The sequence below is a fragment of the Perissodus microlepis genome, chromosome 13 (genome assembly GCF_051167445.1).
Source record: "Perissodus microlepis isolate ML-2025 ecotype Zambia chromosome 13, ASM5116744v1, whole genome shotgun sequence".
Lineage (NCBI taxonomy): Eukaryota > Metazoa > Chordata > Actinopteri > Cichliformes > Cichlidae > Perissodus > Perissodus microlepis.
Window position 1 is genome coordinate 11,230,197 of NC_140473.1, and position 12,697 is coordinate 11,242,893.

General features: G+C 43.6%; 1 protein-coding gene across 4 annotated transcripts; it reads right to left on the reverse strand.

Annotated features, from left to right (window-relative positions):
* Positions 1-431: 431 nt before the first annotated feature.
* On the reverse strand, positions 432-11,496 carry LOC146374742 (uncharacterized). 4 transcript variants are annotated; one of them, XM_084949053.1, is made up of 9 exons: positions 10,949-11,494; positions 9,585-9,750; positions 8,543-8,699; positions 8,245-8,295; positions 7,998-8,041; positions 7,364-7,419; positions 1,631-1,745; positions 1,396-1,529; positions 432-1,310 (listed from the first exon to the last, which is right to left on the reverse strand). In XM_084949053.1, coding segments are annotated over exons 2-9 (612 nt in total). In that variant the 5' UTR covers positions 9,639-9,750; positions 10,949-11,494; the 3' UTR covers positions 432-1,309. The 4 variants fall into 4 exon arrangements, with proteins under 4 accessions (XP_084805179.1, XP_084805176.1, XP_084805178.1 ...); XM_084949050.1 differs by having other exon boundaries at positions 432-1,529; positions 10,949-11,496; XM_084949052.1 differs by lacking the exon at positions 10,949-11,494 and adding an exon at positions 10,222-10,914 and having other exon boundaries at positions 432-1,529.
* Between the last annotated feature and the right edge of the window lie 1,201 nt (positions 11,497-12,697).

Sequence of the window (12,697 nt, forward strand, 5' to 3'; positions counted from 1 at the left end):
GGAAATCGGGCGAGGCTCTCCTGTCAAAGTTCATTCCCACTTTGAGTTTTTGTTTCAGAGATGGTTCAGCCTGATGCAAATTCACTGCGAGAAGAAAAATACCCTATAAATCTATTAGCAGCTATAGTTTAGGTAGCAGAGCGTAAACTAACACGTCACTTGGAGATATCTGTAGATTTTTTCGTCATGATTTCAAATGTAAGCTGGCTGATTTGGTTCATTTTTGTTTTTTGTTCTAAACTGAGCAAACCTGGTCTTCTCCTGAGGACTGCTGCAGGTGTCACGCGAGCATGTTAATTTAATAAAAAACCAACAGCAAAAAAACCCAAAATAGAATGAAACTCATTTCAGGAGACAAATAAAACCGACAAAGACATTTTCTTTTGTACAGATGATTGGCAAACGGAAAGTTTCTAAAGAGTTGCGCACACACAAGTAGACAACTACAACATGCTACTTAGTTAGGGGAGTTTGGGAATGACAACCAAGCGGAACAAAATTAGACCCAAACATTGTCATCGAAACGAAAACACAAAAAGCTGAGGGGAGGGAATAGAGAGGAGGAAAGCTGAGCTGGCAGCGGGGTTGCTGGAGGGAAGCGGGGAGGCAAAAGTTCTGTGGAACTTCAACGTTTCAGTCGCATGAAAAGAGACTTAAGCCACAAGTCTACTTACAAGAGAAAACCATCAAGAATCACAATGATGAATAAGTTTTAACACTTGGTATTTTCTGTATTTTCAAAGGCTTTTCAGAAAGGATGGAAGCGGTGGTTTTCCCGCGTACCGCTCCGCCCGATCAGTTCTTCGTCAGGCCGCCGCGCCGCCTCGCCAGCTTAGATCTGCAGGGAGAGTTTTACGTCTATCCTGCCTCCGACGTTTTTCTCACCTTGGTGGCCAGCTCCTTCTCACGATCCACCAGCTCTCCATGTCAGCGGAATTGTAGCCGCTGCTCTCGCTCGGCCTGATGGCGCTTTCAAAGGTGGTGCTTGAGATCTGCAAGGAGATGGAGGTGGACGTGGACAGAGTGCCCCAGCTCACGCTGGGGGACAGAGACTCGCTCAGGGACTTGGTGGTGGGAGCTGTTCCCACGGGAGCCGCCTCTCCCAGCTTCTCTCTCAGCGCCACAAGGTGACGTGTCTTTTCATCCACCTGGACGAAAGATGGGGACGAATGTGAGGTGGGGAGAAGAGGGGAGGGTTAGTCATGTAAAGTCTGTACTCTAAAAAACCCTTTTTAGAATAGCACTTTGGTCTTTGAGTTGCAGCTGCTCCATCTTCTCTAGCTCCCACTGGTGCTCTAGGATGAGGCTATCTAAGGAAAGAAGGAAACTTTGTAACAGGGCAGATATCTTTGATTGTGAAACAGAGATGGCCACAGTGCAGCAGCCCAGATTTACCAGTCAGGAGTTTTGGAGTATTCAGTCCCAAAGAGGTTCTTGAGAGAACGGGGTGGGGACAACTTGGCGTCTCGGGAGTAAAAGACCATGCAGATGTCTTTGGTGATAATGGCAGGCTGGATGCAATGGTCCAGCTGTAAAGAGGAGATAAAGGGTGTGTGTTAGACACGATGACATCAAGAGACTTAAAAACACGTAAAAAAAACAGGTACAACAAGGCGGAGCAGTGGCTGACCTCCAGATACGCAGATAAGGTCATGTAGATCTTCTCTCCATAGGGAGTTACGCAGTTGAGCAGGAGGGAGTTGTGCAGGGAGCTGTCCCACACTGCCTCAAAGCGATAGAAAGTGCTGAAAAAGACAGAAAGAGGAAAAGTTAGCTTGACAGCATTATTTTTTATGAAGTCCTACTTGGTGCTAACATTACAGGGTCTCTGTTTACAGCAGTGTGTCATGTTGTTAAAAAAAGTGAGTGACGTGAGCACAGTTCTGACATATCAAGAAGTGAACGCAGTGACTGAAGCGGTGTTCACATTCATCCTTTAATCATGACAAAACGTGAGGAATTGCACTGAGGTGAGACCTTGACAACAGACAAATCAGGAGCCACAGAGTGTCAAGTGTCAGCCGACACCAATCGGGACAATGATAAGAAAGAAATTCATTTACAGACACGTGAAAAAGCAGTTTAAGGATCTGGATCTAGATTATTACACCACATCATCATTATACCTGTGATTCAGCAGCTGATGGAACCAACTTTAGCAGCAAAAACTTGAGGTAATCATTTTTTATTAGTGTTTCACAGCAGTGTGGATGGATTTCTGGCCCATTTGTCTTTACAATGTTTCTTCGGTTCATTAAAGTTTGCAGATATTTATTCATTCACAGCTTTCTTAACGTTCAATCATGTTGAAGTCTCAACTTTGAGCCACTGCAGCACCACTCTGTTGTTGCTTTGCTGCTGCGCTCTGGAGTCACTGACCCAACGATGATCTCTTTGACTCTAGAGTACTTCATGGCTCACTCAGTGACCTGGACACTTTGCAGGTTCTTTGGCAGCAAAAAAGCTCAAATAATCATCACCCGAGCAAAACCGTTGGTATGACCTGTTTGTCCGATATGCCGTGTTTGGTTTTCACCAATGTTGAAGCTGTGCATTAGGGCTTAGGTTTTCAACTTTGCAAACCTAACCCATGCTGCCATGTTGTATTTAGAGGGAAAATGGTTTCTCCTGGAAGCCTTTCCAAACAGGCCATATTTGTTGAGTCTTTTTCTAATTGCACTGCCATGAACTCCAACATTTAGCATGCTAACTGTGGCCTGTAGAGCCTCAGATGTGTGGGGTGAATTTTCTGGGACGTCCACTCCTGGTAAGATTGGAAACAGTCTTTGAATTTTTTAACTTGCGAATAATCTTTCTTGCTGTAAAATGATGGACTTCAAAGCCTTCCCACATTCGTGGGTATCAACAACTGCTTCTCTAATCCTCACTATGTTACCACTTACCTGAATACGCCACACCAGCAAACTGACAGTAGTGGTTACACTTACTGATGATCTATTGCATTTGATTAGCACTTGGCTGATACTGACCCTCTTAACTAATTATGGAAATAGTCTTGGATGTACTTAGTTTTTTAAACACCACATCTGAATTTGGGCTCAGTGTTTGTTAAATAAATAATGACCTGGTATAATGTGTTATGTGTTGTTCATCTGAGGTTGCATTTACCTCATATTAAGACCTACTAAGGACCTGATTGTTTTTTTTTAAATTATGTCCTGATACATAAAACCTGAGAGCTCACATAACTGCATATGCTCAGAATATACAGCACACATGGATACAAATGACTGCCTTGCAGCAGCAATCGTAAGACCATCACTATGAGCTCTATACAAGGTTGCACTGTTCCTGTTATTAACAGCAGGGGGCACTATCAGCCACAGACTGAGAGCCAGATATGCTCTGCTGGTGCCTCATTGGCCTCATTGTTACTGAGGTAAGACTTTATAGTGAGAAACAGCTGAGGGGGGAAACATTGATCTGGAAACATCTGAGTGTTACAGAGGATATACATAGCACTATGGTTCAGTGTCACACAATCACAAACAAATACAGAAAAGTACTAAAAAGGGTGTTGCCTCCAAAGATCGCTTTTACTGGTTTGGAGCTTAGGAGGCTTAATATCGACAGGCATGAATGAAGACAGATCAGAACAGCTGTTTTATCACAGCATCCAGTACCAACACAACCATCCACACTCAAGAGCCTGTTGGCTTCAGAGTCAGCAGCTGAATGTCTAAAATATGAAATGTAATTTTTTGGTCCATCAGCTACAGCTACAGCATGAACTGCTTACAGAGGACGGGCCGCTCATCCAAGGCGCAGAACAAAGAAGCGCCGGGGGAACCGCGCTGGCATTAGGAACAGACTGAGACAGCAGGCGCATCGTGCACCACTGCCCAGTATCCTACTGGCCAACGTAAAATCCATGGAGAACAAGCTCGATGACCTAAGAGCAAGGGTCACCTTCCAACGTGACATGAGGGACTGCAACATTCTGTGCTTCACGGAGACATGGCTGACCCCCACCGTGCCGGACCATGCCGTAACTCCGTCGGATTCATTCTTTGTGCTCCGCGCGGACAGAACGGCAGAGTCGAACAAAACCAAAGGTGGAGGAGTGTGTTTCATGGTAAACAGAAAGTGGTGTGATGCCAGGAGCATTTCTACTCTCTCCAGCGGCTGCTCGCCACATCTGGAGTTCCTGAGCATTAAGTGCCGCCCTTTCTATCTGCCCCGTGAATTCACCTCGGTCATCGCCACGGTGGTCTACATCCCACCCCAAGCGGACACAGGTATGGCTTTGTCCGAATTACATGATGTGCTGAGCTCGCTTCAAAACAAGGACCCGGGCGCAGCCCTCATTGTAGCAGGAGACTTTAATAAAGCGAACCTCAGACAAGTCATGCCAAACTTTTACCAGCATGTCTCGTGTCCAACGAGAGGGGATCGAATTTTGGATCACTGCTACACACCATACAAGCAGGGCTACAAAGCTGTCTCACACCCGGCTTTTGGAAAGTCTGACCACAACGCCATCTTCCTCATTCCCCAGTATAAACAAAACATACGGAGGGAAGACGTAACCACGAGAGAGGTAAAACGGTGGACTGCCCAATCAGAAGCTACGCTACAGGACGCACTCAACGACGTCGACTGGGACATGTTCAGCGCATGCGCAGTCGACATCAACGAGTTTACGGAAGTAGCAGTATGCTTCGTCAATATGCTAGCGGAGGAGATTATCCCCACTGCGAGGGTCACCACATTCCCAAACCAGAAACCGTGGATGGACAGATCGATCCGCACTGCAGTAAACGCCAGGACCGCCTCCTACAACGCGGGTCTCGCCACTGGCGATATGAGCGCCTACAAAGCGGCCTCATACGGCGCGCGGCGCGCGGTGAGAGATGCCAAACGCCGGTACCGGGAGCGTGTGGAGTCCCGCTTCCACCAGGGCGACACACGGAGTATGTGGCACGGACTACGCACCATTACGGACTACAAAGCCAGGGACACTGCGCCGATCAACGCCGACTCTGCATTCACCAACGAGCTGAATCAGTTCTACGCCCGTTTCGAGGTTAGCCAGGCGGCTAACGCTATCTACCGCCTGAATACCGAGGACAGTGACGTCATCAGCGAGAGACCGGTGACCAGCATCGCGGAGCATGACCTCCGAGCGGCATTGAGGAGAGTGAACACAAGGAAAGCGGCGGGGCCAGACGGCATCACCGGCCGTCTGCTGCGCTGCTGTGCTGACCAGCTAGCAGGTGTGTTCACTTACATCTTCAACGAGTCCCTGGCGAAGTCTGTGGTCCCCACATGCTTCAAAAGATCCACCATTATCCCTGTGCCCAAGAACAGCAAACCCTCATCCCTGAACGATTACCGGCCAGTTGCACTGACCTCGGTAGTAATGAAGGTGTTTGAGAGGCTGCTGAAGAACATCATCTCCTCCTCCATCCCAGACACCACAGATCCGCTGCAGTTCGCCTACCGATCCAACAGATCCACAGAGGATGCCATCGCCCACGTCCTGCACACCACCCTCAGCCACGTGGACAAGAAACAGGGTAACTATGTGCGAATGCTGTTTGTTGATTACAGTTCAGCGTTTAACACAATAGTGCCCTGCAGACTGTTCACAAAGCTCAGGGATCTGGGACTTAACAGCCGTCTATGTGCATGGGTGTTGGACTTCCTCACTGGCAGAACTCAGGTGGTGAGGGTGGGTAGATGCGTCTCTAACAGCATCACCATCAACACAGGAGCACCTCAGGGATGTGTCCTCTCGCCACTGCTCTACTCCCTCTACACTTCAGACTGTGTGGCCACCCATGGCTCCAACACCATTGTGAAGTTTGCTGACGACACAGTGGTGTTGGGTGCCATCTCCAACAACGATGAGGTGGCCTACATGGATGAACTGAAGAATCTGGCATCATGGTGCCAGGACAACCACCTCCAGCTGAACGTCGGCAAGACCAAGGAGCTGGTGGTGGACTTCAGAAGGGGTCAGCACAGAGACTACAAGCCCATTATCATCAATGGAGCTCCAGTGGAGAGGGTGCAGTCCTTCAAATATCTTGGTGTCCACATCTCCTCAGACCTGACATGGGCTGCCCACATTCAGGTCCAGACCAAAAAGGCTAGGCAGTGCCTGTATCACCTACGACAACTGAGGAAGTTCAGGGTCTCTCCAAAGATCCTCAGGATTTTCTATACAGGCGCTGTGGAGAGCATCCTCACACAGAACATGACATCGTGGTTTGGAAACAGCTGTGTGAAGGACCAAAAAGCTCTCCAGAGAGTGATCCGTACAGCAGAACGCTGCTGCAGGATTGCTCTCCCCCCGCTTCAGGACACCTACACCAGGAGATGCCGGACTAGAGCAACGCAGATACTGAAGGACCCGTCCCATCCTGGCAACAAACTGTTCCAACTTCTGCAATCTGGTAGAAGGTTCCGCATCATCCGGGCAAGGACAGAGAGACTCAAGAGGAGCTTCTATCCCCAAGCCATCCGGGCCCTAAACACACACACACCCGCCCTCTCACATCATCTATAATTGACTGAGACAGGACTCTCTTCCAGACACTCTAAACCAAGGCACAATGTACATTCCAAATTCCTTTAATTTTAAATATGTTTATATTGTCTATTCTGTAAAATAGTCAGATGTCTATTCATATTAATGTACAGAATTCACCTGCTTGCTGCTACTACTGCACATTCACCCAATGTATATACTATATATATATATATATATATATATATATATATATATATATATATAATGTTCTTCCTCTACCCCCCCATTTTTGCACATGTCGAGGAGCGTGTCAGGCTACATTTCACTGTGTGTTATACTTGTGTATACTTGTCTATGCATGTGACAAATAAAGAACCTTGAACCTTGAACCTTGAGAAGCAGCCTAAAGCCCAACAGATTCATCTTTCCAGACTGAAAATATCTCAGAGTGGGGAGGAAGGGGAAGTGAGAGAGCTGGTCAGCCTCGTCCTCCAGACTGGCCAGAGCAGAGGACGCCAGGGAGTCGGTGTGCTCGGACAGCGTGTCCAACACTTTGCCGTTCACATAGCCGCTCATGAGGTAGCGGATCAACTCTATCTTACGGGTATAGTCTGGATGTGTGATATTGATGAACGGTGAGAGAGATTGAAGGGGAAAAGAAGAGGAAGGAGACAGAGTTGGGTAAGAGGATTATATAAATTGTGAGGAATGATTGAATAAGAGACGGAAAAAACAATCCAAAGGAGGCGAGAAATGACAAGGGAAAAAAAGTGGAAGGACACATGAGGCATGCTTATGTAACAAAAAATCAACATAAAATTATTGATGGCAAAGAACACATTGAAGTGACATGGAAACACTCGCCTGGTTTGGACAGAGGCATGGGAATAGGACAGTACTTCCTGGATGCTGTTGGAGGACTGTTGACATAATAAAAAATACCTTTTATTTATATATGCATATAAAATTAGCCAATGTGATTAGAATACAATCGTTTACACATTTCTAACAAAATGCTGCTGCATTAAATATGAATTATCACTGCATGACTGGATCTGCTGTTTGACCCCCACCAACCTGGTCCCGTCCTGATATTCTAACTCTGTAATATGCAACTTCTGTCAGTGTTCTGATACTGGAAACTGAATTTCCCGGAGGAACCACCCGAGGGATTAATAACGTTCTATCTAATCTACATCGACAACAGAAAAAGAAAATCTGCTGCTTGCAACAGCATTGTGTTAGAAGCATTTTTACTGGAGTGAATGCATTTAACTGTACTTGATTCATCTGTTAAAAGTACTTATATATTGCAATAAGACCGCAAAAAGCAAAGGGGACTGAATTCTATAGTATGTGGTATGTGTATAAGGTGACACATGTATGCAGTTTCCTGCCATTAGTGTAATGTAAACTTGGAATCATCACATATCTACAGGTATTTGTACTGAATGAAATGAGCTGTGGTGATTAAAAGCATCAGCAAAAGCATACTTACTAGTGGCCTTTTCTTCTTAGGTCTGGATCTTGATGCTTCTGGGACTGAAGATCACAGCCAAGTCACCAGTTTCATAAACAATAAACAAACAAAAAGCAAATAAACAAAACACTTTCAGAGATCGCACAACTTTTGTTTTCATCTGCATATGATAATGTTCCTTGAATCGAATCTACCATACACTACCATACACACTCTACTACAGTGTATCAAACTATTCTAAATACTTCCACAAACAATGACATACCCATCTTTGTCTTTTTGTGGCTTTCACCAAAAACTCTCCCCCTGGTGGATCCTGTGTTGACGTATGTGATTTTAGGAGAAAAACAAAAACAAAATCATTTTAAATGGTTACATTAAATGTAATAATATCAACATTCAATAGATTTGACTGTACATGTATCAACTGGTGTAAAATACATGTTCCTTGATCCTTGGTCAGGCAACATAAATTACTGTTGTTTCAGCCATCAGGTACTCCTCTAAAATTCAGCCTGGACTCCAAATATAAAGCATACAATACATACAAACATACAAATCACCTTTGCTGGTCTTGTTGCCTGCGTGCTCCACTTGCCCCTCTGAAGTGCTCAGTGGGTCATCCTGTCCCTTGTTGAGCTCAATCTTCTCCATCACATTCCTCACTTCCTCCACCTGCGTGGTCCTCACCTCCCGTGGCTCCATAATCGTTGCCTCCTCCTGGTTGTTGATCATTCGAGTTAGTTTACACAATGGGTCAAACTTTGAACTTTATCCTGCTTTACGCCTCCTGGTTTGTAGCAGACTAAGTATATATGACGTATGAAAGGGAACAGAGTGGAGTTAAAGTGTGAGGGTGAAGGAGAAGATGTTGTGACTCAGTGATGATGATGATGATGATGACCAAACGTCAGTCTACTGGAAGTGCAAAATGCTACAGACCCCTGACTCCACCAAAACATCGTGCTTAAGACTACATACCTTTTCTTCAAGGCCCGTGTACAATGTGCTCTTTAAACAAACTAAAGTAAAATGTGATCATTTCTGCCCAGATTACTAACATTTAAATATCCACAAAGGTTCCAATGCAACGTTATCTATACCCATCACTATTTTATTAAGCTACACCATCACTTGATTTTATGCCATTTACAGTGTGTAAGTACTTTAATACTACTTTAATTAACATAGATTCTCATTCACACATCACATGTATCAGTTACACATCACATGTATCAGTTACACATATATCAATGAAGGAAGAAAACAGGCACAAACAGATTGTCAGTTGTCTAAGTAGCTGCAATCTGCAGATCAGTCTTTTGATAACTTTGCTTTCTTTCTATCTTTAAGCGTGATAGCAGCAAAAGTGGCTGTCACTCAAGATTTGGAAAGGAAAAATAAGCCACCATATGTTGTTAACTACTGCTGAGGAAGAAACCAACACTTATAAATGATGTGCTGCTTATGTGAAAATGGGAGAAGGATTGATGATTGAATTTCTGTTTTTACAGTAAAATGGTCTTCTAACAGGTAAACATAAGAAAATATTTTTAGACACTAAACATAAATCATAACTTTAAAACTGCAGGATCTGAATCTTACCTTTACAAAGGTACTCATAACATCAGCCCATCCTCTGAAGGGATTCCTGAACATAGGCTGTTAGTCTGCAGCCAGGGGTTAATATTTCATATCCGAGTTCTCCTTTTTTGCTCTTCTTCCCAAGAAGCAGTGCTGGTTTGTAGCCAAGGGCATGGAGTTTTTCAAGCTGCAATAAAGCATGATATTTATATTTATTGGACAGCCTGAGGCGTTCTTCAGTAAACTGGACTACCCCACAGCAGGGCTGGACTGGGACAAAAAATCAGCCCGGGCATTTTGACTAGAGACCGGCCCACCAGGTATTATAGGAAAAACCATAAAGCCTTTGAATGAAAACAAACGTCGTTGTGACAGTGATGTACACTGTCTTGTTGGTACATATGTATCAATCTAATAAACTTAAACCTACACCATCCTCCCTATTCTGCTATTCTAAACAGTACTTAGCCGAAACCCAAAGACTGCTTGGTTGAGTTAACTTCCTGAACTATCTACAACATATGGTGGAAACCTGAAATTAAGACAGAGAAGACTAGAGGTGAGACATGACCATTACTGAATATTAAAAATAATAAATGACAGATTTAGTGATATTTTCATCAACTATTTATTTACCACAAACCTGTTTCTCCATCACCTGTTCAGCTCTGATGATTCAGTAAGGACATCTCCTGGTTTCATCTTCATGTTTCCCTCTCACCAGATAACCAAACCGATATCATGACCAGCAGCTTTTACAGCTGTGGCTCCAACAAACATCAGCTGATACTAGAAAGTAATATTAAATAAATTCTAACAACAGCTTATCAAGTTTAAAGGCGCTTCTGCTGTTTAACGCGACCTCCGCTAGTTTCCTCTTTCTGGCGCAAAGCGGGAGATAAACAAGCAAGAGAGACGGGACTTGTGGCAGAAACGCCGATCAGCTGATCATTGATCAGTTTCATGATTGAAGTAGCAGCAGGAGAGGGAGGGGGGAGAGTGAGAGAAGAAGAGGCAGCTGACAGCGTAAAGACACAGAATAACTCCAGCTTTGTGTCTTTTTTTATTGTAGCTGAAGTACGGGACAAATCGCGTTTATTTTCAGCTCAATACAAAACGCATAATATTAACTCTGAATACCAGAGGATTCCGTTTTTTATGGCACGGTTGGCAACTCTACTAACTAACCTTATGAATAAAATAAAGTTCACCAGTAACATCATAGCACCCACCCAACTGTACAGAAACTCCATCATGCTAGCTAGTACACAGTACCAGTTATTGTAACTGACTGTAGCACAACGTTAGCACAAGTTAGCACAAGGAAAATAAACTACACCTAAACTTGGTTTGACCCAGATAGACTGCAGGTCATAACTTCTTACCTGAAGCTCATTTCACCTGACAGTCGGACTGGCGGCCGCCTTGGGTCTCTCCACCTCCGCCACCCCTTTCCCCCATCCACCTGCTGGCCTCCACCACTTGCTAATTTTACTGAATCCGTGTAAGCTCCACCATAGCCACTACCAAACAATTGAGTTATTTTTACACGTCTGCCAGCATCTGTCCAATCCGCCACCTTTCACTGTTTACACGGTTACGAAAAAAAGACAACAACAAAACATTGGCCCATTTAAAACGAAAAATGACCATCGGCCCACCGGGCAAATGCCCGGTATGCCCGATGGCCAGTCCAGCTATGCTGATGGGGACTGTGAGGGTTTGTAGTTAAATTCCTGCTCTTACAGGATCAGTGAGTGTCTGTTTAAAGATTATTAACATACTTTTACATCACTATGGAACACCAGCATTTCTGCAGAGGACAGAACCCCCTGCCTTAATCTACCATGATGCTCTGTGCTATGTTGTCATGGCAATATGAAGTCAAATAAATACAAATGTAGAAAAATGCACATTTAAAGGAGGACAAGAAGACAGGCAACTGGAAGAGCTTTTGAAACAGGAAAACTTTTCTGGATTTCTCTTAATTTAACTGGAAATTTTGCTAATACAAGTCAAGGAGGAAACAAGGAGGCAGGTTGGATTATATTTGAGGACAGGACGCATGAAGGAGAAGCATGAGGAGAGAGGAACAGCAGAGCGATGGTGAAGAGCTAATCGTGGATCAAGTCGAAGAAGCAAGCATCAAAACTGTGAGTAAACATAACACACAAAGAGTTAAAAATTACTGTGCTGATTAAGGAAACATTAAATTTGGTTAGTTTGGGGTCTCGAGCTTCAGGTTTGTGGCTTCAGTTACTCTTAAAATTGAGGAAAGACAAAAAATGTTTCTTTTGAAAGGTTGTTGGAGGATTCTTACTGTAAGAAATATCTGGGTGTTCATCTGCTTTTATTTAAAAAAAAAAAAGTTGAATTTTATTTAGTCACATTGGAAAGGGAAAATTGGAGGATCAGGACAATAACGTGGCCAAATTTACTGTTTCCTTAATCAGAACAATAATTTTGATCTGAACTAGAAATGTTGAAATGGGTTATTTTCTTTCTTCTCTACTGATCACTGTGTTACATGTTTAGTTACTTGTCAGTCTACATAGTTAATGGTACTTTTGAAAAAATGCAGTTTATTCTTAATTTTGTAGAAAAAGGCTCTGCACCTGTGAAAAACAAATCCAAACCCCCCAAATCACTGTAGATCAGAGTAGCTAAGCTCTGGTTAACTGCAATTATATTACAGGAGATTAAAAATATTAGGATGATTGAAAGAAACAAAGATTGCTTTAATGTCTGAAGATTTGACTTTCTTATTGAAAGAGACGAAAACTAATCCATGTGTGACACTGAGAAAAAACTAAAAGCTAAAAAGATCTGGAGGTCCAACTGTTGTTATACAAATGTGCAAACTTGATTTAATGACATTAGAAAGAAAAAATGGGATGTTTAAAAAGGTAATATATAAAAATGATTTTTATATTACTTGAAAAAATGATGTTGGTTAGTGCAGCTGTATTTGGAAAAACTGCTGGGTCACTAGTAAGATGAGATTTAATGTGATAAACTGAGGGAAGGTAATATAATCTGCACACTCGCTATTATTGTTGTAATCCACACACCACCATTATTGTTGCATCCATACACCAGCAAATATTTTATCAAACATTAATCATAATTGGTGA